This window comes from Sturnira hondurensis, unplaced genomic scaffold, assembly GCF_014824575.4.
Source record: "Sturnira hondurensis isolate 20B ecotype Veracruz unplaced genomic scaffold, ASM1482457v3 Scaffold0013190, whole genome shotgun sequence".
NCBI lineage: Eukaryota > Metazoa > Chordata > Mammalia > Chiroptera > Phyllostomidae > Sturnira > Sturnira hondurensis.
In genome coordinates this window covers 3,336,681-3,359,869 of record NW_028085821.1, presented here as the reverse complement: position 1 = coordinate 3,359,869, position 23,189 = coordinate 3,336,681, and the positions used below count along the sequence as shown (strand labels likewise).

At 59.1% G+C, this 23,189-nt stretch overlaps 1 protein-coding gene across 3 annotated transcripts in view; it reads left to right on the top strand.

Moving 5' to 3' along the window:
• The window catches only part of COL2A1 (collagen type II alpha 1 chain), a 30,863-nt gene extending 7,844 nt beyond the window's left edge, over positions 1-23,019 (top strand). For all 3 annotated transcript variants that reach the window (XM_037061136.1, XM_037061135.1, XM_037061134.1), the window contains 46 exons: positions 562-606; positions 701-754; positions 1,143-1,196; positions 1,958-2,011; positions 2,375-2,428; positions 2,555-2,608; positions 2,894-2,938; positions 3,414-3,467; positions 6,064-6,108; positions 6,806-6,859; positions 8,327-8,425; positions 8,729-8,773; positions 8,867-8,965; positions 9,126-9,179; positions 9,586-9,693; positions 10,084-10,137; positions 10,223-10,321; positions 10,473-10,526; positions 10,950-11,048; positions 11,428-11,481; positions 11,865-11,918; positions 12,261-12,314; positions 12,520-12,573; positions 12,769-12,813; positions 13,004-13,102; positions 13,304-13,411; positions 13,729-13,782; positions 14,087-14,140; positions 14,509-14,562; positions 14,955-15,008; positions 15,288-15,395; positions 15,896-15,949; positions 16,401-16,454; positions 17,248-17,409; positions 17,640-17,747; positions 17,980-18,087; positions 18,454-18,507; positions 18,660-18,767; positions 18,875-18,928; positions 19,088-19,195; positions 19,480-19,533; positions 19,956-20,063; positions 20,415-20,703; positions 21,160-21,347; positions 21,680-21,922; positions 22,441-23,019. In XM_037061136.1, the coding sequence (XP_036917031.1) occupies positions 562-606; positions 701-754; positions 1,143-1,196; positions 1,958-2,011; positions 2,375-2,428; positions 2,555-2,608; positions 2,894-2,938; positions 3,414-3,467; positions 6,064-6,108; positions 6,806-6,859; positions 8,327-8,425; positions 8,729-8,773; positions 8,867-8,965; positions 9,126-9,179; positions 9,586-9,693; positions 10,084-10,137; positions 10,223-10,321; positions 10,473-10,526; positions 10,950-11,048; positions 11,428-11,481; positions 11,865-11,918; positions 12,261-12,314; positions 12,520-12,573; positions 12,769-12,813; positions 13,004-13,102; positions 13,304-13,411; positions 13,729-13,782; positions 14,087-14,140; positions 14,509-14,562; positions 14,955-15,008; positions 15,288-15,395; positions 15,896-15,949; positions 16,401-16,454; positions 17,248-17,409; positions 17,640-17,747; positions 17,980-18,087; positions 18,454-18,507; positions 18,660-18,767; positions 18,875-18,928; positions 19,088-19,195; positions 19,480-19,533; positions 19,956-20,063; positions 20,415-20,703; positions 21,160-21,347; positions 21,680-21,922; positions 22,441-22,587 (3,855 nt within the window). In that variant the 3' untranslated portion in view covers positions 22,588-23,019. The remainder of the gene's footprint in view (positions 1-561; positions 607-700; positions 755-1,142; positions 1,197-1,957; positions 2,012-2,374; positions 2,429-2,554; positions 2,609-2,893; positions 2,939-3,413; positions 3,468-6,063; positions 6,109-6,805; positions 6,860-8,326; positions 8,426-8,728; positions 8,774-8,866; positions 8,966-9,125; positions 9,180-9,585; positions 9,694-10,083; positions 10,138-10,222; positions 10,322-10,472; positions 10,527-10,949; positions 11,049-11,427; positions 11,482-11,864; positions 11,919-12,260; positions 12,315-12,519; positions 12,574-12,768; positions 12,814-13,003; positions 13,103-13,303; positions 13,412-13,728; positions 13,783-14,086; positions 14,141-14,508; positions 14,563-14,954; positions 15,009-15,287; positions 15,396-15,895; positions 15,950-16,400; positions 16,455-17,247; positions 17,410-17,639; positions 17,748-17,979; positions 18,088-18,453; positions 18,508-18,659; positions 18,768-18,874; positions 18,929-19,087; positions 19,196-19,479; positions 19,534-19,955; positions 20,064-20,414; positions 20,704-21,159; positions 21,348-21,679; positions 21,923-22,440) is intronic.
• The last annotated feature ends 170 nt before the right edge of the window (positions 23,020-23,189 follow it).

Below are 23,189 nucleotides of genomic sequence, written 5' to 3'. Positions count from 1 at the left end.
GACAACCTCACGTCACAGATAATTGCTTAGGGCAGCTCTTCTCCATTAGTTATGTAACCTTCCCATTTACTAGCCCAAAGCATTTGGTTCTTAATGGCCATGGATGCCAGTTTTAATGATGCGCTGGAGCGACTAAGAAGAATGAGGATGGAGAGGTGCATATAGGCTGATCTGTTAGAAGGCCAGTTGCTGTTGCTTTTGGAGTGAGAACTGAAGAATGCAGACAGCAGCCACCGCTCTCCAGTATCCACAAGCCTTCCAGCAGGAAATCTCAGCCCTGCAGCTCCGACTTGGCACAGGCTAAATGAAACTCAGACTTTAGTAAACATGGCTGCTGTCCAGGAGAAAGCAAGGCCAGCTTCTCTGTCCCAATGGTGCCTATAAATATAAATAGGTTTTTGCGTGGGGAGTGGGAAATGAGAAGGAGCAGCCGCTGCAGGCCCCCTACCCACAGAGTGGCTCCTTGTCCTTTGTCTCGGTGGCTGCTGGGAGATGGTGGCGCTCTGGAGGCCGCTGAGGAAGCACACCCAGTGAACTTCCTCATCTTCTGTCCCTGTGCAGGGCCCCATGGGACCGCGAGGACCGCCAGGCCCTGCTGGTGCTCCCGTAAGTACCAGGTCTTTTCTTCTCAGCAGCAGTGCAGCTGCTTTCAAGCTGTCTGTCAGTTTGTGGGGGTCAACCTTGTATTCTTACTTTTTAGGGCCCTCAAGGATTTCAAGGCAACCCTGGTGAACCTGGGGAACCGGGTGTGTCTGTGAGTACCAGCGTGGGCCCTGCCCCTCCTGGGGAGCCTCCAGGACATGCCACCCAGACCCTGGTCCTGTCCCCATGGGGGAGGGCCCAAAGGAGATCCAGATGCCGTTTCATAGCCTTGGGGGAGCTCTGACAGAGAACCAAGTGTGCCAGGGACCACCAGGCCCCTTTTCCGGTCCATCCCTAGCGTGTGCTGTCTGCTGCTTCCCACTGTGCTCTGCTCTGGACCTGGACTGTCTCTTAGCACAAAATGGGGCTGCTCCACCTTTCTTCCTTAGAGGGGAACTACCTTCCAAAGAAACCCCCAAAACGAAACTACAGTCTTAAAGCTGTCTATCGATCTGGTGTCTTCCCCCTTCAACCATCTCTTAAACTGTTTTCCTTTGTAGGGTCCCATGGGTCCCCGTGGCCCTCCAGGCCCCCCTGGAAAACCTGGTGACGATGTGAGTATACACAAGTAGTCACAGGAGTGGCTGCCTCTGTGACCGGGCTTGAGGGGAGTCGCGCAGGGGCGCTGATTGGCTGGCCCCCCTCCCCCCGGGTGGCGGTGTCCGACAGGGCGAGACCGCGATCTGAGACGTGGACCTGCTGTGCTGTCCATCTTCCCCCTTGCAGCTTAGCTTGTACGTGCCCTGGGGACTGCAGTAGACTCACTGGGGAGGGAAGTAATTAAAACACCATTAGCTCCAAGAAGGGAGGTTGAGAAATGAGAGAAGGGAGAGGGAGAACACCAGGGGAAAAGATACAGAGAAGAAAAAACAAAGACAGAAACATTCAACAATCAAACACTATCTTAATTGTAAATGAGTTAGGAAAAGCTCGGCCTGAGTCAGGGTGTCTGCAAAGGATGCAAACGAAGCCAAGGGACAAGAGGGGGCACTCAGGCTATTCCTAGGGAAGGCATTGGACAGTCGAGTCTCCGGGGTGAGGGAGCGTGAGCCCTGTCAGCAGAGCTCCGGAGAGCAGAGGTCGCCACCAGGAGAAGTGGGGGCTGGTGGGGACGGGGGAGCTGGCCCGCCCCACGTGTGTCTGTCTCAAAGATACTCTGTGACCCAGGAAAGGCATTTAGGGAAGTCTGGAGTGCGAAGGAGGTGAGGGAGAGAAGTGAGTAGTGGGCAAAGGCATGGAGGACCGAGGGCAGTCTGGAGGGTGCCAGTCATGCGCTGAGTCTGCCGAGGAAGCTGAGGCCAGCTCTCTCCCACAGGGCGAAGCTGGAAAGCCTGGAAAACCTGGTGAGAGAGGCCCCCCAGGCCCTCAGGTAAAGCCCCACCTTTCCCAGCCTCAAATGTCCCTTTTCGCTCCTCCAGTTCAGTTAGCTCACTTCTAAGACAAAACCCCAGCAGACCCACATGCACCACAACGGCATCTGATGATCGCGTTGTAATCCTAACACAGGTCCCCGGGGGAGGCCGGGCAGCTCTTGCGTCCACCCAGTTTGCGTAAAGTGGGGTGAGGCAGGGTGAGGGGGGTTCTGGGATGTAGTAAAAGAACTGTCCAAGGGCTGGGCTTCTCTTCTGCTCCCTGGTGGTTAGGGAGCTGGCTCCAAAGGCTGTTAGCAGCTCAGGCAGCCTTTGCTGGGCTCTTCTGCTCTGGGCCCTGACATCTCCTCTTTGGGTTTCAGGGTGCTCGTGGCTTCCCGGGAACCCCAGGCCTTCCTGGTGTCAAAGGTCACAGAGTAAGTATCTTGGGTAAGGGTGTTAGAAGGTCTCTCCAGGGAGAGAAAAGCTGTTGGAGACACGGGCATTTTTTCCTATCTGGGTTCCTCAGAAGCGTGATTGATGTTTCTTCTCTTGCCCCCTAGGGTTACCCAGGCCTGGATGGTGCTAAGGGTGAAGCTGGTGCTCCAGGTGTGAAGGTGAGGACCAGGATGCGCTCTGGGACAGAGGGAGGGAGTCTTTTCTCCCAGTCAAGAGGATGCTGTTGAGCTTGGTGGAGTCAGGATGTCGGAACAGCTTTGGTTGGAAAGAGCCAGTCCTATATCCTGATGGGTGAAGAGAACTCGGGGAGTTGTCCCTCACAGAACTGGTGCTCAGGGATGTCAGTACTGGCTTGGATGACCAGAGCTTTCAGCTCTTTGGTGGGAGTTTTCTGGGGCTGGCAGTGGGGTCCTAGTCACTAACTACCGGCACTTCTTTCCTAGGGAGAGAGCGGTTCCCCCGGTGAGAATGGCTCTCCGGGCCCGATGGTGAGTGCGAGCGCCCCCTGCAGGGCCTCCAGACAGCCTTTGCACACCTCCTGCAGCCTGGGAGGAGGCTCCTCCACCAAGGCCCGTGCTTCCTTAGTGCAAAGTAGCTCTCCAGCGTTGTAGACTGATCTCCAGCAGGAGCACAAGGCAAAATGTATCAATCAGATGATTTGGTCAGGGCTTCGCCCACATTTCCTGGAAATAGCCCTAACACACTTTATGTGTGTTTTAATTTTAAAAAATTATGTTTATTCTCAACACTTCGGGGAGCTCATCTATTGCAAGAGGCAAGATGAGCCTGTAACCAGAATGTTGATCAGTTACTGAGCATCTGTGAGCTCTTTCAAACCTCCCGTGCTCTGACACCTGCACTACTGCCTCTCCTCATGGGGTCCGGGAAGGGCCGGGAGGTGACAGTGATGGTGCAGCGTCCTTGAGACCACTCACACTCATGCCGCCATGGTGTGTGTTCCAGGGTCCCCGTGGTCTGCCTGGCGAGAGAGGACGGACTGGCCCTGCAGGAGCCGTGGTGAGTAATGGCCAAAACCCACCATTTGCCCACTACTCTTTAGAGCGTACAAGGCACTTTCACATAGAGTTATTTCACTTGACTCACAAAACAGCCCCGTGAGGGCCAGAGAGCACAGCCATCCAACAGGGGTTGTGCCACAAATGTGCCACAAATTCCCAGGCTGGGTCTGCTCAGTTGGAGGAGGGGTGGGCTGGGGGCGGGTGGGTGGTGAGGGCACCACCGTCTCCTACCCAGTCTGGGTTATTCAGGTAGTCCCCTCAGCAGCACCTACCCACTCCCTAGTCAATCCAGTCTGAATTTATGGGCAGACTTCAGTTGGCTACAGTAGGGTGCTACTCTCTGTTCTTTTGGTTGACTCCGTTGAAGCCCTAGAAAATGTAACAGCCCAGTGTATCTGACCGGGCCTTGGTGTATGGCCCTGCTGCTGCTGTTGTGACGATACGGTACCAGCAGCCACCATGTCACAGGCCCTTTCTAGGAGGAATGCCTCATATGCCTTGTCTCAGTTCATCTTTCCTCAGATTCTTGTATTCTTCCCATTTTAGAGAAGAAGAAACTGAGGCATAGAAAAGTGAATAGCTTAAGACAAACAATGCTTGGCAGCCTCAGCCTTTGGTGGCCTCTCGTTAATGTGGGAAATAAAAAGCGACAGGATCTGCAACCGATGGCAGGTGCAGGTGCTGGGCTCTGGTCCCCTGGCAACAGAGAGCCCTGGGAGGCACTCGGTCATCGGGCGAGGGAAGCGATGAGAGCCGCGGTGAAGGAAGATCATGGCATCTGTTGGTTTCAGGCCCCAGCCACCCATGCAGCAGGGCCCCTCCTCCTGGGTGCTTGCCGGGCTGGCCACAGTACATCAGCTTCACTCAGCTGTGCTGCTTCCCAGATAAAGTATCTGTTTGGCAGAAATTGTTCTCAAAAGCAGATCAGTGAAGTAACAAGCAGCCTCGACCCCCGTTTGTCACCCAGAGCTGCTGAAGTGCCTTGTCCCAGGGTCAGTTTTTGTGAGGGGATTAGAGAGTGAGCACTGAGCCTGCCAAGAAACACTTCTGTGTCTTCGGATTAGCAGGACCTGGCTTGCGGGTTTTTGGCCAGGCCCGGAGCCACGATGGCTGCCCCCGTGTGGGACAGAGATGAGCTGCATCCCCTGCCCCGGTGTCCCTCCTTCCTGGGCACACTGGGCCCCTTTTCCTGGTCCACGGTAGTCCCCACGGCAGTCAGGCTGGCAGGGTGTGCATGGGATTTAACATGGAAGGTTGGCAATGCTGCATAGTTCCAAGTGCAGGCCTGGTGTCAAGGCCGGGCCAGGGACTAGGCTGGCTTGGCCTCTGCCTGCTGTGTTACGCTCCCCCTCCTGCCCTTGGGCCAGACTGTGCCCTCTCCCCAGGCTCGCTGCAGGGAGAGGCTCAGATGCCACCCCAGCTCTGGCCTCTCGGAGCAGCACTGCAGCACCCCTTTGCTCATGCCCAGCTGGGCCTCTCCCCAGCCGAGCCCTGGAGGGAGGGCACCCCAGAGCTTCCCGAAGCAGCCAGGCCATCCCAGAAGGGGTTCCGGCCAATGCTGAGGCTTTATGTTCCCCCTGACATTCTTTTGCTGAGTTTCCTCTTGCTTTCCTGTTTAATGCCAGTCTGGAAAGTCTCAGTTGGGAGAAATGGACCAGAGCCAGGAAGAAGATTTGAGTGTTATTTAAAACATGAGCTCCCCCTAAAGCATCCTTCCTCCTCAGCTTCCGTGGAGAGGCACAGGCAGGCAGACGGGAAAGGTTGCCTTCTGGCCTCCTCCGGCCCCCTGCCGAGCACCAGCTGCCAGGTCCAGCTCACCCTAGCCTCCTGGTTCCTGGGGTTCAGGGACAAGCTCCTGGGGCTCTTGAGAGAGAAACTGAGGGGTGCTCACCACAAATCTGGGCAGAAAACCTTGAAGTGCAAGTTCTATAGAGAAAGAGCTGGCAGCTCTGCCTTTCTGTGTCAGGGAGTCTCAGGGGCACGAGCTCAGATGTGGTCCTTGGGCTGCGTTGGGTGCCCCGCCCCCATCCTGGAGCCCCTTCCTGGGCTGGTGGCAGGCATCCTGTGGCATCTCTGTTTTCTCAGGAGCAGGTTGCCAGGAGGGGCAGCGTGCAGAGGCAGCCTGGAGTTTATCAAGGGGAGGCCTTGACCAAGCCCTGGAAGTCTTCCGGCTGTGAGCGGGCGGGACCTGGTCATGATTGCTCCTTGGCTATTTGATTTTCCTTTGGCCCAATCCTCTGAGTCTTTAAATGATAACTTGGCCTTGAAGTTGGAGATATTTGAGATCTACACTGAAGTTTAAGGAACGATGGAATAATTGGGGAACTACCCAAGCTTTATTTAAGCTGAGAAGGAGCTCTCTGAAGGCCCTGAGTTCCCATGTAGGCAGCCACCACGGAGGGGCACTGGGGCCCCTCCCTCCCTCGGAGCTGCCCCCAGCTCCCACCCAGCTCCCACCGCACCAGCCTCACGCTCAGCCCTGGGACGCCCTGGGCATAGTGCCTCCCACAGTTCTGTGAGGCCGACTGTGGGTAGGGAGGGGCTGGACGCCTGGGCACTTCTCACAATAACTGCTTCTTTCTCCTTGCTCACAGGGTGCCCGGGGCAACGATGGTCAACCAGGCCCCGCAGGGCCTCCGGTAAGTGTGTTTCATCCCCGGCAGGTTTGGTCCTGAGGCCCAGCCCGCAGCCCAGTGCAGCGCCAGTGTTTGTTCTGTGTGAGCGAAGTGCACTCAGGCTCCTACTGGAAGGGAGGAGGAGTCATTTTTCAGTAGCCTGAGCTGGTCGATAACAAGCTTTAAAGCAATGGTTTGCTTTTCTCGGCCACCGTTTCTGCAGTGTTTTTGAGGAGGGGTGGGTAGAGGGGGACCCGGAAGAAGCACCTGCTTCTGTTCCCGTGTGTGTAGCCAGAGTCTTGCTTTGCCTCTGGAGCCAGGCCTGAGGACACAGGCAGTGGGGACAGTCTTCATCCAGGGACTTTAGCTGCAGTGGATGTGGAGCCAAATCAGTACAGAGGTGGGAAGGGCCCTGGCTGGTGTGGCTCAGTGGACTGAGTGTAGCTTGCAGACCGAAAGGTTGCTGGTTCGATTCCTGGTTAGGGCACATGCCTGGGTTGAAGGCCAGGTCCCCAGTTGGGGGCGTGCGAGAGGCAACCACACATTGATGTTTCTCTCCCTCTCTTTCTCCCTCACTTCCCCTCTCTCTAATGAATAAAACCTTTATTAAAAATCTGGGAGAAGTGGGGAGGAATGTGAGGTGTGTGGGTGGCTCTCTCTGGGGCCTGCAGAGATTCTTCCCAGAATGGCATTCACCTCTGTGCTCCCTTGCTTCCTCCAGGGTCCCGTGGGTCCTGCAGGCGGTCCTGGCTTCCCTGGGGCTCCCGGTGCCAAGGTGAGTGCCCTGGTGGGCAAGCCAGGAACCCCTTTCCCCCATAACCTTTGCTGACTAGCCCCTGGACGACGCCCCTCCCTTCTGAGGAGTGTCTCCCACCCCCACCTGCTGCTGCTCTCCAGGGAGAGGAGCCAGGCATTTTGCAGAGTCACCACCAAGAAGGGAAAGGGAGATGGAAAGATAAAGCGCTAGGGTACTTCAGTTACAGCTTCTGAGAAAGATGGGGAGACACTGGAGACATGAGGGGGAGCAGAAGACCAGGGGAGGAAGGAGAGAGGACCAAGCTCAGCCAGCTCTGGACCCAGAAGGAGTCGGAGGGAAGTGGGCAGGGGCAGGGAGCGGTTCCATGCTTCCCTCTCCACTGCTTCCTCCGGGGGCTTGGCTCTTCCAGGCCCTGTTAATTGAGTTCTTCCCAGGATTAATAGAGGCCAGTGGCAGGCCAGCCAGTGCAGAGAGTGGCCCCGTGGCCCAGGAGGGATTCCAGTGCGCAAGTCCCTGGAAATTCTCTCCTGTCACCGCCAGGAGATGAATAAGGAGCCTCCGTGTGGTCACTGGCATCAGGTTGCTTTTCCTCTCCCGGGGGTTTCCATGGCAACCAGACAGTGTCTGAGGCCCTGGGAGCCCGGTGAAGGAGACCCATTGTGAAGAGGGACAGTGGAAGGTGAGGGGGCCTGACTTTTAGAAAATGATAATTACAAAAGTGAGCAAGAATGTTCTGAGAAGAAACCTGAGGAGATTCTGCCTACCCCCAGGGTCAGCAGTCCTCCCCAGGGACTCTGCCATGGAGAGAGCCCAGATCTCAGCCAGTTGCAACTTTTAGGAAAAAATGAAAGGAAAAGCAGAGGCCCCTGGGAGGGGGGTGTGGGCTGCCAGAAGCCCAGGAGAATTCAACGAGTCAGAGCTGGCAAAAGTAGGAAGGGAAACCAGTCCTAGCTTGTATTTGCCCTGCTTTCTAGCTCCATCCTAATGGGTCTGGCCCAGAGCCTGGGGCGGCAGTGTTCACACCTCGGCCAGGTCCTAGTGGAGTGGTGCCCCAAGTTGAGGTGGCCAAGGGCCTCCATGTCCTCAAAAAATGAGAAAAGTGGGTAGAGAAAGGGAGATAGAAGTACCTGCCCACCTCAGCCATCCACCCGTCATCCCACCACACCAGGAAGGCAGGACCCCCCACACAGGCTTTCCAACGGGTGCTGTGAGACCACCATACGATGCCTGTGACTGTGGTGTGGAACTTCATTTGCTTGTGGTGGTTCACAGTATCGTGGGGAGATGGAGACAGAGAGGCAGGGGGAGGAAGTCACCGGGTCAGCAAGCTTGGTCAGGTGGCCCCACATGCTTACGTGCATGGAGGATGTACACGCGTGACTCAGCTTTTTGGTGCGTTCACACAGCTGGCCCTAAACTGTTGGTGGTCCTCAGGAGGTCTCGGTCTCTTCATCTCCTCATTTCATCCCTTCCTGCCTCTTCCAGGGTGAAGCTGGTCCCACTGGTGCTCGTGGTCCCGAAGGCGCTCAAGGTCCTCGCGGTGAACCTGGCACTCCTGGGTCCCCCGGGCCTGCTGGTGCCTCGGTAAGTGCAGCCTGTTTGGCCTGAAGGGTCTGTGCCCCTGGCAGTCTTGACCCTGTGCTTAGCGCTGAGGGAGGCGGAGCCCCAGTCATCACACTTCCATTCTGCCCCAGTGCCTGCTCCCCGCCCCCATCTCTACACACTGCCTCCCTCTGCCCCCAGCCTACCCTCCGAGCAGTCAGCAGGCTGGTGCCTGGAGAGGGCAGCTGTCGGCCCTGCCGCTGGATCTTGCGGCCTGGGAGAGTTGGGAGGGCTGGGATTTATTCTTTGCTGCTTGTTTTATAATGACTTTGTCACCTTTTCCAGGGTAACCCCGGAACGGATGGAATTCCTGGAGCCAAAGGGTCTGCTGTGAGTGTGGTCTTTGGACTCGGCTCCTCCGGGTGGGGTTGGGCCTCCCTTGCACCCGCCCCTGATGCCCTTCTCTCCTGCTCACAATGACAGGGTGCTCCTGGCATCGCGGGTGCTCCCGGCTTCCCCGGGCCACGTGGTCCTCCCGGCCCTCAAGGTGCAACTGGTCCTTTGGGCCCGAAAGGTCAGACGGTAAGAGCCTGGAGTGAACCCCAAGTTCCACTGACGTCCTGGAGTCAGGCCCCACCCTCCCTTCTTCCCGAGCTCACACTTGGGGCCTTTGGGGTTCCTGGGGCTGGGGGCAGGGTGTCTGGGAGAGTTCAGTGTGAGAACCTGCCTGTCTTTTGTCAAGGGCGAGCCTGGTATTGCTGGCTTCAAAGGCGAACAAGGCCCCAAGGGAGAACCTGTGAGTATCTGCCCATCAGCCCTCTCTTTCCACACTGCCCAGCTCTCTGGGCCAGGGGCCATGCCCCCACCCCCACCCCGCCCCCTGCCCACCGCCTCTGTAGCCCTAGCCCCTCATCTGGGACCTCCCAGGTTGCACCCAGAGAAGGCAGACAAAACAGGCTTGAGAAGGTGGTGCAGCTTTGGCTCTCACCTTTGGCTCGACCGATCTGAACAGTTTTAACTGTATGCCCTCTCTCCCCACTGGGCCGTTTCTGCCCTTCCATGGCAGGTCCTTTACGGCCTCCCTTCCACAGGCCCCCCCCCCGCCCCGAAGTAGTCGCCAAGGCCATTTCCTCCATGTGCTGGTCAGTGCTTGCACAGGGCCAGGCGAGGGCTCATCTCTCTGTTTCTGTGTTGGTTCTCAGGGCCCTGCAGGCCCCCAAGGAGCCCCTGGTCCTGCTGGTGAAGAAGGCAAGAGAGGTGCCCGTGGAGAGCCTGGTGGTGCTGGGCCCATCGGTCCCCCTGGAGAAAGAGTAAGTGGGCTAGGCGTCCCTGCTTTCACTGCTGGTGGCCTCCAGCTGTAAATCAAGTCCCTGTGGCTCTGTTCTTGCCAAGTGACGTGGCCTTCTGGGTAGCAGGCTCCTGTTTCCTCCACCTGCCACTGAGGAATAGGGCTTCCTTCTCCTGATCTGTGCCCCCACCCCCAGGGCGACAGGACACAGTTTGAGCTCCTTCCCAGACAGGTGGAGACAGGCCCGAGAAGTTAATCTCCCAGAATCCTGCAGTGGCTAGTTCTGTAGCTACTGCTCCACAGAAACTGTGGTTGGTGGGATGGACCCCCTAGAGCCTGGCTAGGCTCTCTGTGGCCGCAGTGGATCAGGGGCCATTCCAACGCACTGCTTTCCCTCCCCACTTCCTCCTAGGGCGCTCCTGGCAACCGCGGTTTCCCTGGTCAGGATGGTCTGGCAGGTCCCAAGGTGAGCTGGGGAAGAGCGGCTGGGGTCCCTTCTTGCATCCTTAGTCCAGTGGCCTCCCGCCGACTGCCTGCCTCCTCTTGTACAGGGAGCCCCTGGAGAGCGAGGGCCCAGTGGCCTGGCTGGCCCCAAGGGAGCCAATGGTGACCCTGGCCGACCCGGAGAACCTGGCCTTCCTGGAGCCCGGGTAAGTATGGATCTGCTGTTGCCCTTGGCTTCTGGTTCTGAGCAGACCCCTGTGCCCTCCCCTTCCCCATTTTTCCCTTCCACCCTGTGCTGCCAGGATCGGGAGGTCCCGGGACCTGCTCTGACACCCATCTTCCTCTCTCCTGACAAAGGGTCTCACTGGCCGCCCTGGTGATGCTGGTCCCCAAGGCAAAATTGGTCCTTCTGTAAGTCCATCGTCTGGTTTGTTGGGAGGGGCTGCGAGCACCCTGGGGAAGCAGGTGGGAAGAGAGACAGGAGTTTGGGCGGACGCAGCCTGTGAATTTTGACAGCTGGGGAGGGGGCCAGTGGTCAGTTCTGGGGTCAGGTGTGGCCTGGGTGGTGTCTGTGAGCTCTGAAAATATCTCCACAAATGTGCATTTGGGCCTTTCCTTGGGGGAAGACAAAGCCCGGTATGCACTTTAAGGAGCAACATTAAGCTACACAGTGCCTTGTCACTGCGGGATCTGGGTGTGTGGCCCATGTGTGCGGGCTGCTGGGTGCATGGCGGTGCCTGGTCTGGTGCCAGCCCCACAGTAGGCACTTAGTGGGTGTTGGATGGACAGATGCGATCAGAGTACCTGTTCTGAGAATGGTGTCCTCTCTTTCAGGGAGCCCCTGGTGAAGACGGTCGCCCTGGGCCTCCAGGCCCTCAGGGGGCTCGCGGGCAGCCTGGCGTCATGGGTTTCCCTGGCCCCAAAGGTGCCAATGTAAGTGACAGTCTGCCCTTCCATGTCCTTCCGCTTGGCACTGCCTCCCTCCCTGGGGAGACGGCGGGTTCCTGAATCGAGTTAACCACAGGGCGGTGTGAGTGGGGTCCCTGGTCTTACGGGGAGCCCATGCTTTCATGTCCTGCAGGAGGGCCTGTGGTCTGGGAGGCTTCCTTAGAGCCTTGAGACTCCTCAGCCATGACACTGTCCCATGGGGCAGTGCTCACAGTTCATACCTCTGAGCGGGAGGGAGGTGCTCATTTTCGGAGTTAGCCTTTGCTGTGCGTCAGGCCCCACGCCCCAGTGTCCCCAGCCTGCCCTACCCACCACTCCCACTGAAGTTTTCCACCTCACGGTCCTGCACTCTCCTCTCCTCCAGGGCGAGCCTGGGAAAGCTGGTGAGAAAGGACTGCCCGGTGCTCCCGGCCTAAGAGTGAGTTCCCGCCCCAGTGCCGTGCCTTGGTGCTGGCTGGATGTCCACTGGGCACGGGCCCCCCTGCAGCATGCTCCTGGGGTCGCTGGTTAGCGGCACAGCTTCCCAGGGCTGAGCCCATCTGCTCTGGGCCCTTTGGGAGCCCACACAAGGGGACTCTGGTTGCTGTCAGTCAGCAGCCCAGGAAGACAAGGAAAACCCCTGTGTTGAGAAAACAGGGGCCAGGGAAGGGAGGGCAGAGAAAGGGGGGTGCACATGGAGTTCGAGTGCAGGATGGTGGAGCTCTGGAAACCCTGGGCCACAGAGTGTGGCTGCCCGGTGCTGGGGTCTGCAGAACGGAGGGGAGTGTGAGTCATGACATCACCCTTTCCTCTCCCCTCTAGGGTCTTCCCGGCAAAGATGGAGAGACAGGTGCTGCAGGCCCCCCTGGACCTGCTGTAAGTACCTGCCCAGCCTCTCTAGGTGGCCCTGTGGGCAGGGGCCTGGTCAGGTGGTGGCCGGGGCACCTAGGCCTGCTGGGTAATGGAACTGACAGATGTGGACCTGGGCTGGCCCAGGACACAAGACCCGCCCTGAGCCAAGGGGGGAGTCTCCCGCCCTGGGGAGGCGATGTGGGCCCCGCCCCAGTGATGACTGGGGGGAGTACAGGCAAGCGCACCTTCCTGGGGCTGTGCAGGGCAGTGTCTGTCTGGCCCTCCTGTGGCCGCTCCCCAGGGCCTCTGGTGAGGCTCTCTGGTACTCTGGAGTGCCAGCTCAGCCCACCTGTGTTTCCTCTGCAGGGACCGGCTGGTGAGCGAGGCGAGCAGGGTGCTCCTGGGCCGTCTGGGTTCCAGGTAGGCAGCTGAACCAGGCTTTCTCTGCAGTCCCTTCCTGGCCCTGTGCTCAACAGGCACCGTGGGTGGAGGGCCCACCCCCTCAAAGGGGGCCACGGGGTTGAGGTGTCTCTGCACCCATAGTCCCAGCCCTGTGCCAGGTCTCCTTGGAGGGTAGGGGCAGCAAACTCACCTCTGTCCTAATGCTTGTGACTTTGGCTTCTAGGGACTTCCTGGCCCTCCCGGTCCCCCAGGCGAAGGTGGAAAACCAGGAGACCAGGTGAGTATGGGCCTCTTTGAATCTGCAACCCGTTCAAATGGGCAGCCTCTTCTGATGCCCAGGCAAGGGCAGGAGGGGTTCCGTGAGGCCCCCTGTGTCTGGCACTGAACCCCAGCTCTCCAAGAGAGAAGGATGCTCAGCCAGGGCTCGGACAGAAAAGCCCTCAGTGTTTCACACGTGCTTCTTGTTCTCCAGGGTGTTCCCGGTGAAGCTGGTGCCCCCGGCCTCGTGGGCCCTAGGGTGAGTGTCCTGGTGACCATTCCCGCCCGTGTCCCTGGGCCTGGCCTTGCCCTGCACAGCTCTGCCGGTGCCCCCAGCAGTGCAGCCGCCTTGGGTCTGGGGCTTCCCTTCCGCTCCCCACTTCCCTGCTTCTCCCTGGGCCTCCACCCCATCTCTTGTGCCTAACTGCTCCTTGGTGTCTTTGCCACAGGGTGAACGAGGCTTCCCAGGTGAACGTGGCTCTCCTGGTGCCCAGGGCCTCCAGGGGGCCCGTGGTCTCCCCGGCACTCCTGGCACTGATGGCCCCAAAGTGAGTGAGGCCGGTCCGCTGGCTGGGGTCCTCTGGGCTAGTCTGGGAGGCTTGCTGCCGGGGAGGAAGGGAAAGAGGAAGGAGTGAACGATGAAACAGAAAAGTGGTCTGGACGGAGGAGGAGAAGGAAAGGGGCGATGGGCCCTGGGGTGCCGGGGGAGGTGCTGCCCACCACAGACTTCTTCTTTCACTCTCCCCCAGGGTGCATCTGGCCCTGCCGGCCCCCCTGGGGCTCAGGGCCCTCCAGGTCTGCAGGGCATGCCCGGTGAGAGGGGAGCAGCTGGTATTTCTGGACCCAAGGGAGACAGGGTAAGTGCCAGGCTGATGTGCCTCCCCAAAGCCACCCTTTCCTGTGCCCCCACACGCAGTCCCTCTCCCAGGCACCTGTGGGTGAGGCCCCTGCTACCTGTCTTCAGGAACTTGGAGACTCCCTCCAAAGTCTCTGTCTGCCTTTTAGGGACTTCCTTCCCCCACCCTTCCCTTCATCTCACTCCAGTTAGTCCTTCTCACTCACCCTTAGAGGCCCCAGTTCCCTCTGGGCTGGGGGCTAAGCTCTGCCCAGAGCCCCATTCAGGGGATTCTTTGAGCACCCCACCCTGAGGTGGCCCATTTTCTCTCTCCTGCAGGGTGATGTTGGTGAGAAAGGCCCTGAGGGAGCCCCCGGGAAGGACGGTGGACGAGTAAGTGAATGCTGGTTGCTGACTTCTTGGGGACTGGGTGGGGACAGGTGCAGGGACCCTATAGGCTCCCAGCTCTGCACTCTGAGGGGCTGTGTATATGTGCAGACTATGGTTTTAGTTCAGCTGTCTGGGCTGGACAACCACAGGGACTTCCCTGTCACCCCCGAGAGGGTGAGAGGGAGTTCTGAGGGCCATGGATGGCATGCTGAAGTCCACTGGGTGGGGGGTCCCAGAGCCTCTGCTGGGCCCCAAGCCCCTGGTTGATTTTCCCTGACTTCCTCACCTTTGCCTTTTCTCTCCCCAGGGTCTGACAGGCCCTATCGGACCCCCTGGACCTGCTGGTGCCAATGGCGAGAAGGTGAGTCCTGGCTCCCTTCCCCCATTGAGCCCCCTCCTCATGTCTTGGCCAAGACCCTTATTTCTTCTTCTTGCTCACGAACTGCCATCTTTCTGCCCACAAGGGGCTGCAAGGGGTAAAGGACGGGGCTGTTCTTAGAAGCAAAGTCACTGGTTGTGTGTCCTGTTGAGTGGAGCAAATGAACATGGGTGGGGCGACAAAAGTGCACTCAGTAGCAGCCCTGAGGAGGGTGCACGTGTGGGCAGAAGCAATAAGGAGAAAGGCTATGGGTCGGGGGCACCCAGAGACCCTATCCATCATCTTGGCTTCCTGGGTGCACTTTGCTCTCAAAGGGCCCCACTTTGACTCCTACCCCCTCCCAACCTTAGGGAGAAGTTGGCCCTCCTGGTCCTGCCGGAACAGCTGGTGCTCGAGGCGCCCCTGTGAGTATCAGCCCCCAGAGCCTGTCTCTGTCCCCAGGCTCCCAGCTCTGCCTCTCAGCCTGGCCCTACAGGCCCTGGCGCTGGCTCCCTCCCTGCGCTTCGGGTCAGGGGGTGGGAGGAGAGATGAGAAATGAAGGGAGAAGGTACGTGGCCCCCATGATGTGATCAGGGTGGAGGGCCTCGGAGTCACTGGATCCTTTGACCAAGAGAGGCCTTCTGACCTGGGTCCCTCTATTTAGGGCTGAGCTTTCTGAAGCTACTTCCGGATACCCTCTCTCTGGGGGCTGAAATGCAAGAGGCTGAGCTGGACCGAAGGGGCGCTGGGCTCGCAGGAGGGAACAGGGCAGGCAGGCACTGCGACCTTACCCCTCTCGCTCCCCCTTCTCTCACAGGGTGAACGTGGAGAGACTGGGCCTCCCGGACCCGCTGGATTCGCAGGTCCTCCCGTGAGTAACCCCCCACTCAGGCCAGCTCCGCATCCGGCACCCACCTGAGGGCACACCTTGCAGCCTGTGGGGAGGGACGAACAGAATTTAAAGAAGAGAGAAATGGTCTCTTTCCTTCTCTCCACACTGATATAATAACCCTTCAGCCCAACGTTCAGGCCCAGGGTGGACACACACGCACTCACACTCACTCAAAGACTTGGGCCCCCCCTTTTGGAAGAACCTCAAGTATTTGGCTTCCCCCCTCCCCATTCATTCGCTTCCTCCTTCTTGGGACAGGGTGCTGATGGCCAGCCGGGTGCCAAGGGTGAGCAAGGAGAGGCCGGCCAGAAAGGTGACGCTGGTGCCCCAGGTCCTCAGGGCCCCTCTGGAGCTCCTGGGCCGCAGGTGGGTGGCGGTGAGCTCCCCAGGGGATTGCTGGGCACTGGGCGAGGGAGGGGTGGACAGGCAGAGAATGGCTGGGAGGCCTGGGGGTCCCCTCGCCTGCGCTCAGGACCCTCCACCCAGCAGACTGTGGATCCTGCTGCTGCCACCGGAGGGAGAAGAGTTTGTACTTAGAGATGAAGGCTAAATTGGCTTTTATTTTTGGTTTGAGGCAGGGTGTTGGGGGGTGGGCAGAGTGCAGGCCGTGTCTCCCCAGCGTGCATAACCCCGGACAGGGCGGCGGGTCTCCTGGGGGCATGGTGTGGCCAGGGGGAACATGGCTGGCCCTGTGGACGCCTGGCGGCCAGGGTGGCAGGCCCAGCTGTGACAGCTTCTCTAAGTTGGGAGTTTAGTGCCAACAAAGCTGCATGTTTGAAACCTAGCCCTCAGGGGTCCATCGCTGGGACTCGGGTCCTTCCTCAGGTGACCAGGCCTCACTGTCTCTCTCTCTCCTCCTTTCCCAGGGTCCCACTGGTGTGACTGGTCCTAAAGGAGCCCGAGGTGCTCAAGGCCCCCCGGTGAGTGAGGCCCTGTTTCCACCCTGACCCAGGTTGGCAGGGAGGGGGCTGTGGGCATAGCACCTTCTCTCACGCCCCACCCGACCTCACCAAGAAGGAGGGGGATGCAGAGGCTCCCCTGTGGCATTCTGGGGTTCGCCCACCTCCTTTTTCCTCAGTCCTGCTCTTGCCCCAGCCTGAGTGCATCCTGAAGGAGTGTGCCCCCCTCTGCTGGTGCGCAGCGGTCCTGGGAGACCCAATCCTGGGTGCCAGGTGCCGTAGCTGAGTGTCCCCTGCAGGACCCCAAGGTGGAGAAGCCAAAGCTGCCCGGCCCTATGGCCACACCCTGCAGGCCCTTTCCCCTCTCTTGGCCCCCTTTACCACTTTGCACTATGGCTTCTAAGACCCTACAATACGTCCTCGGGCTTCCTGAAGGACTGAGGGATTCTGGGGCTCTCCTCTCTCTACACAGGGAGCCACCGGATTCCCCGGAGCTGCTGGCCGTGTCGGACCCCCAGGCTCCAATGTAAGTGCCACTCCTGGCTGGTTCCTTCCTCTGGGCGCTTGAGGCACAGGCAGGGCTGCAGAGTCTTGCTCAGTGCTCCCGCCAGGGTCCCAGAGAGCTCGGGCTCACCTCCTTTGTGTCCATTTCCTCTTCTGGGAGGAGTAGCTAATTGGCCACGGGGACCCACTCCCCTTGTAGACATCTGGGAGCAGGGCGATGACCTTCTTGTTGGCCATGGGCACCCTTCTCAGCTGGCTGACTGGGCCTCGACCCCTCAGACTTCTGGCTTGGTGGGCAGGATGGGGCTGCCAGAGGTGCCAGTAGTTGCCTTTGTCATGGACACACATCTCTCGAGCATGCTCTGCACCTGGGCCTGTACACGTCATGCATCTTGCCCTTAGGAAGTTGCAGTGGAGGATGGAGCCATCAGGAAAAGTCACCTAGCTCACCACCACCAACGACAAAAAACAGGGGGAGCAGGTGCACAGGCTGAGGGGGCAGAGGAGCTGGGTTTGAGCTGGTCCTTGAGGATGGGCCAAAGTGGGGTGCGGGGAATTGAGGCCGAAGGGAAGGAGGCAAGAGGAACTCCAAGTAGACCAGAAAAAGCAAGCCATGCCGGGGTTGGAGAAGCCAGGGCTGGCTGCCCAGAGCTCTCACTTGGGAGAGAAGATTGAAGAGGGATCCTGGGGTGGGGGTGGGGGGTCAAGCTGCCCTTCCTCAAAGGGAAACCGCTGTCTTGGGACCACAGAGGCTTTGGCAACCCAGATGGGCGAGGGTGAGTTGAATTCTTACTTCTTGCATTTGCTCCTCCTAGGGTAACCCTGGACCCCCTGGTCCCCCTGGACCTTCTGGAAAAGATGGTCCTAAAGGTGCTCGAGGAGACAGTGGCCCCCCTGGCCGAGCTGGTGACCCTGGCCTCCAAGGTCCTGCTGGACTCCCTGGCGAGAAGGGAGAGCCTGGAGATGATGGTCCCTCTGTAAGTCCCTGATCAGACCTGAGCCCAAGGTGTGAGAGGGTTCACAGAGGGCTCACAGAGCCCGGAGCTGGGGGAGCAGGCAGCAGGGGCTGTGGGGTGCGGGGTGGGGAGCAGAGCAGAGCCGTGTACTCGGAGCGCTGCCTCCTGAGGAGCCGGCAGCCAGGCCGGTGTGGGTGGGTGCGCCGCTTTGTGTCAGCGCTTAAGTTCTCGTCTCTCCCCTTTTCTCCTAGGGTCCCGACGGTCCTCCAGGCCCCCAGGGTCTGGCTGGTCAGAGAGGCATCGTTGGTCTCCCAGGGCAGCGTGGTGAGAGAGGATTCCCCGGCCTGCCCGGCCCATCGGTGAGTGAGGCGTGCCCCTCCTCTGGACGAGCTGGGCTCAGGCCCGGAGCTCTTCACTCCGTGCTCCTGACGCGGTGGCCTGGCCTCTGCAGGAGTGATGCCACCCCAAGGCTTCTACCCACACAGCACCCTCAGAACTTTCCCTTGTTCAGCCCTTTCCACAGAAAGGCTCAGTGGGGTCCTGGGCAGGGACACCGAGAGTCCACTCTCATCATTGTCATTGTCCCTTCAGGGTGAGCCTGGCAAGCAGGGAGCTCCTGGTGCATCTGGAGACAGAGGTCCCCCTGGCCCCGTGGGTCCTCCTGGCCTAACTGGTCCTGCCGGTGAACCTGGACGAGAGGTGAGTGGTGGGACCCGCTGGGGGCTGGTCCTGACCAGGGAGAGGAGCCCTGGGCATCTCTGTGCCGGGCCAGGCAGGCCCAGTCCTGCTGCCCCGGAGAAGGGGATGGTGGGGCGGGCCGTGGCTGAGAGGCCGTGGCTGAGAGGCTCTGGCACCCGGGTGCACAGGGAAGGTGGTGACGGGAGAGAGGAGTCACGGGGACTTAGACCTGGGTGCAGAAGGCAGAGGGAGCACTGTGAGAAAGCTCTGACTCTAACGCTTCAGGTGGACAGAGAGAAGCCCTTGGGCTTCCGAGGGGAGAACAGGGGGGCAAAGCAGGAGATGGGCAGGGGACGGTCTAATGGCATCTTGTTTCCCTTTGCCCAGGGAAGCCCTGGTGCTGACGGCCCCCCTGGCAGAGATGGTGCAGCTGGAGTCAAGGTGAATATCTGGGGGCAGTTGGGCCCGGAGGACGTTCCATTGGGCCTAGTAGGTCTGCAGATTGGGGTCAGAGTTTTGTCATTTTGGAAGGACATTCTTTCCTTGCCTCTTCTGAAACATTCTTCTCTGAGTTGAGACCTCTCTCCTGACAGGGTGATCGTGGTGAGACTGGTCCCCTGGGTGCACCTGGAGCCCCTGGGCCCCCTGGCTCTCCTGGCCCCGCCGGCCCCACTGGCAAGCAGGGAGACCGAGGAGAAGCTGTGAGTATCGTGGGAGCTGCAGTCTTGGTGCCTGGCCGAAGGGCAGACACAGAGCAGGGCCGTCCCTGCCCGACCTTGTTCTGATGCTCCTCCCCCTCTCCTCACAGGGTGCGCAAGGGCCCATGGGACCGGCAGGACCAGCTGGAGCCCGCGGAATCCCAGTGAGTTTTCCCATGTCCTGAACTTGGCTCCTGACAGGGGCAGGCTGGGAGGGCAGCAGGTGCCCAGGGGGTCCTGGACTCCTTGGCTCAGGTGAGGCCAGCAGAGGGCTCCTGCCCAGCCTAAGCTGACCCAGCCTGTGTCTGTCTCTCTTGTTCCAGGGCCCTCAAGGCCCCCGAGGTGACAAAGGAGAAACTGGAGAGGCTGGCGAGAGGGGGCTGAAGGGACACCGTGGCTTCACTGGTCTGCAGGGTCTTCCCGGCCCTCCTGTGAGTGTTGCCGCCTGTGCTGGGCTCTCCCCCCGCTGCTCAGGGCCAGCTTGAGCTTTCCCACTCTGCTTAGACAGCTTGGGATCATCCTAAGAGGTTTCCAGGACTTCTTCAGGGTTGGAGGGAGGAGCAAGTGGAAAGGGAATGGGGGTGGGACATGTACCTACTCCTCCAACTCTCTCTCTCTCTCTACATACCTACGTGTTCTCAAGTAGGCTCCCCATCCTGGATGATGGGGCCTTGTTCGTGCTGACCTCTGACCTTTGCCTATTCCTTCTGCACAGGGTCCTTCTGGAGACCAAGGTGCTTCTGGTCCTGCTGGTCCTTCTGGCCCTAGAGTAAGTGAGATGAGTGATCCCTTCCTCAGGGGTGGGGCCAGGGCACTGGCCAGGCGTCTGATTGGCTGCCGCTGGGGAAACCCTGGGCTCAGAGGGCCCCACTGGCAGCAGCAGTAGGGCTGTCTCAGTGTGGCTGTGGCCAGAAAAGCCCCTGAGGTCACAGGTAGAGTGAGGATGAGAGGAGCTCCCAGGGACAGGGTTTTACAGAAGAGGACCTTAGGAGGGCAGGGGAGTGTGATGCCATTCTGCTGGCTCTTGGCCAGATAGAGACCAGTTTGGGGTTCCGTGACCCAGAACGGTGAAGAGTTGGGAGCAGTGTGGCTAGCGCCGTCAGGATGGGCACCTAACCAGCCTTGGCTCCTCCCGACCTTCCCTTTGCTGATGGCTGCTTTCTCACCGCCTTTCTCTCTCCCGGCCTGCAGGGTCCTCCTGGCCCCGTCGGTCCCTCCGGCAAAGACGGTGCTAATGGAATCCCTGGCCCCATTGGGCCTCCTGGTCCCCGTGGACGTTCAGGCGAAACAGGCCCCGCGGTAAGTGTCCTGGATGCTGCTCTGCTCTCTGGGATGTCCTCAGCATCCTGGAGGCTTGAGCTTTCTGGTGCTAACAGTCTTGGGACATCAGCCTACAGCTAGTGGTGATAGCATCCATTATTTTGAGGTCTCCCTGGAGGTTCGGAGGGCCCGTGATTGGTGTTGGGACACAGAAGAGAGGAGCTGGTGAAGAGATAGGGAAGGTGCTATGGTTCTTTTGGTCCTGGCCTACCGTACCCCTTCCCCCATGGGTCTGGGAAGAAAACACTCGAGTGCATCTTAGCAGGGGGGGATGGGCAGAGGAAGGACGTCTTCCCACAATTCCTGGCTGATTTCTGTTTCCTGTTGCAGGGTCCTCCTGGAAATCCTGGCCCCCCTGGCCCTCCAGGTCCCCCTGGCCCTGGCATTGACATGTCAGCCTTTGCTGGCTTAGGCGGGAGAGAGAAAGGTCCCGACCCCATGCAGTACATGCGGGCCGACCAGGCAGCCGGCAACCTGAGGCAGCACGACGCCGAGGTGGATGCCACACTCAAGTCCCTCAACAACCAGATCGAGAGCATCCGCAGCCCTGAGGGCTCCCGCAAGAACCCTGCTCGCACCTGCCGGGACCTGAAACTCTGCCACCCTGAATGGAAGAGTGGTGAGCCTGCAGGGCAGGACCCCCGCCCCAGAGAGTAGGACGTCAGCCCACTGGGCATGACCCCTTCTGGAAGGCAGCCAGGGCAGGCCACGGGCAGGCCTGGAAGGTTCTGGTAGGTGGCTGCGTCCCCATTTCACAGCCCGTAAACTGTGGCCCTGGCTCCTGCCCTGCCATGGCTACTGGCTACATGTCGAGTGATTTCGGGGTAGAGTTCCATTCACCAGGCAGGCACTGATCCTGTCCTTTTGCTTGCACCCCTGCTTAACACTGAACTTCCCTCTTCCCGTCCCCTTGCCCCTTGACCTCTCCATCTCCCCTCCCTTGAACCACGTGCAGCCCTCACACCCTGCTCTTCTCCCTCTGGTGTCCCACAGGCCTTTCTGTCTCTGGTCCTCTCTAGAGGGGGTGTCTGTGTCTGTCTGAGCCCTGATGGGGCGCTGCCTCCTCCCCCTGCAGGAGACTACTGGATCGACCCCAACCAGGGCTGCACCTTGGACGCCATGAAGGTTTTCTGCAACATGGAGACTGGCGAGACCTGCGTCTACCCCAACCCAGCGAACGTTCCCAAGAAGAACTGGTGGAGCAGCAAGAGCAAGGACAAGAAGCATATCTGGTTTGGAGAAACCATCAACGGTGGCTTCCACGTGAGTGCCTGGCTGCTCTAGGCCAGAGGTGGCTTCTCGGATCTTGCTCTTCTTTCTCCCTGGAAGTTTGTAGCACCTTGCCCACATTCTCACCAGTTTCCTTTGGGGCTTGTGAGGAACTAAAGAGGAAGAATCATGTTTTCCTGCATTTAGAGGTGGAGGAGGAGGCCCTTGGACTTGCTCTACGCCCTGGAAGCAAACATGTCCTCCCAGCGACCTACTCCCAACCCTCCTCAGCTTTTCTGGACCCTGAACACTTGGCAGCCCCGGAAGCTGTTGGTCCCATTGAATGCCACTCCCGGGCCTCACACCACTGTTTTCTGCCCTAACAGTTCAGCTATGGGGATGACAACCTGGCTCCCAACACTGCCAACGTCCAGATGACCTTCCTGCGCCTGCTGTCCACAGAGGGCTCCCAGAACATCACCTACCACTGCAAGAACAGCATCGCCTACCTGGACGAAGCAGCTGGCAACCTCAAGAAGGCCCTGCTCATTCAGGGTTCCAACGACGTGGAGATCCGGGCTGAGGGCAACAGCAGGTTCACGTACACTGTTCTGAAGGATGGCTGCACGGTGAGTTGCCTGGCTGGAGCTGCCAGAGAGATGAGCTGCCTCAGGCACAGGGCTCAGGCTAGAGTGGGTGGCGGTGTAGTCACACAGTGATGGGCTCATGAGAGGTGTGAGTGTGAGCAGTTAATGTAGGGAAGATGTGCAGAGTGACGGGTGAGGGAGAGGCGTATGTGTGCTCCCTTGGCTCAGGGGAAATAAGGCCTCACCTGGTGTGTCCAGCGACTCTTGTAGGAGGATTGCCATAATGTGGACAGGCCAACTGTGAGCTGGCGTGATGGGGGGTCTGAGGCGGGGAGCTCACAGTGGCAAGCGGGACAGAGGAGAAGGGCAGGGTAGAGGAGGCCTGCTGAGAAGGATGGGAGTAAAGGTGGAGAGGGTCCTGGCCAGCTAAGAAGAGGTCTAAGGAGCACCAAGTGTGTTTGCACTTGGTGCTCCGCGACGCTCAGTTTGGGGGTCCTGGGCAGCTGGTATTGGATTGCAAGGCATCTGCTAAATAGCATCTCCTCTCTTTCTCCCCCCAGAAACACACCGGTAAGTGGGGCAAGACTATGATCGAGTACCGGTCGCAGAAGACCTCGCGCCTCCCCATCATTGATATTGCACCCATGGACATAGGAGGGCCCGAGCAGGAATTTGGTGTGGACATAGGGCCTGTCTGCTTCTTGTAAAAACCTGAACCCAGAAACAACACAATCCATTGCAAACCTAAAGGACCCAAGTACTTTCCAATCCCAGTCACTCTAGGACTCTCTGCACTGAATGGCTGACCTGACCTGACGTCCATTCATCCCAACCGTTCACAGTTCGGACTTTTCTCCCCTCTCGTTCTAAGAGACCTGAACTGGGCAGACTGCAAAATAAAATCTCGGTGTTCTATTTATTTATTGTCTTCCTGCAAGACCTTTGGGTCGAAGCAGAGGCAGGAAACTAACTGGTGTGAGTCAAACGCCCCCTGAGTGACTACCCCCCAGCCCAGGCTAAGAAGACCCCTTCGGGTGCGGGGCACAGGAACTGTGTGTCCCACACAATGGTGCTATTCTGTGTCAAACACCTCTGTATTTTTTAAAACATCAATTGATATTAAAAACAAAAAATCTGTTGGAAAGTACATGTTGACTTGGGTTTTGTTCTTTATTTTCCGTCAGTCCTTGATTCTATAGCATGATCCAAAAGCCACCCGAAGGCCTCCTTCTGTTGACTTCTCAACCGACAGGGGAGGGCACCAAAGCCCCCGCACTGCCTGGTTTAGTGGCCTCACGCACACGAACTT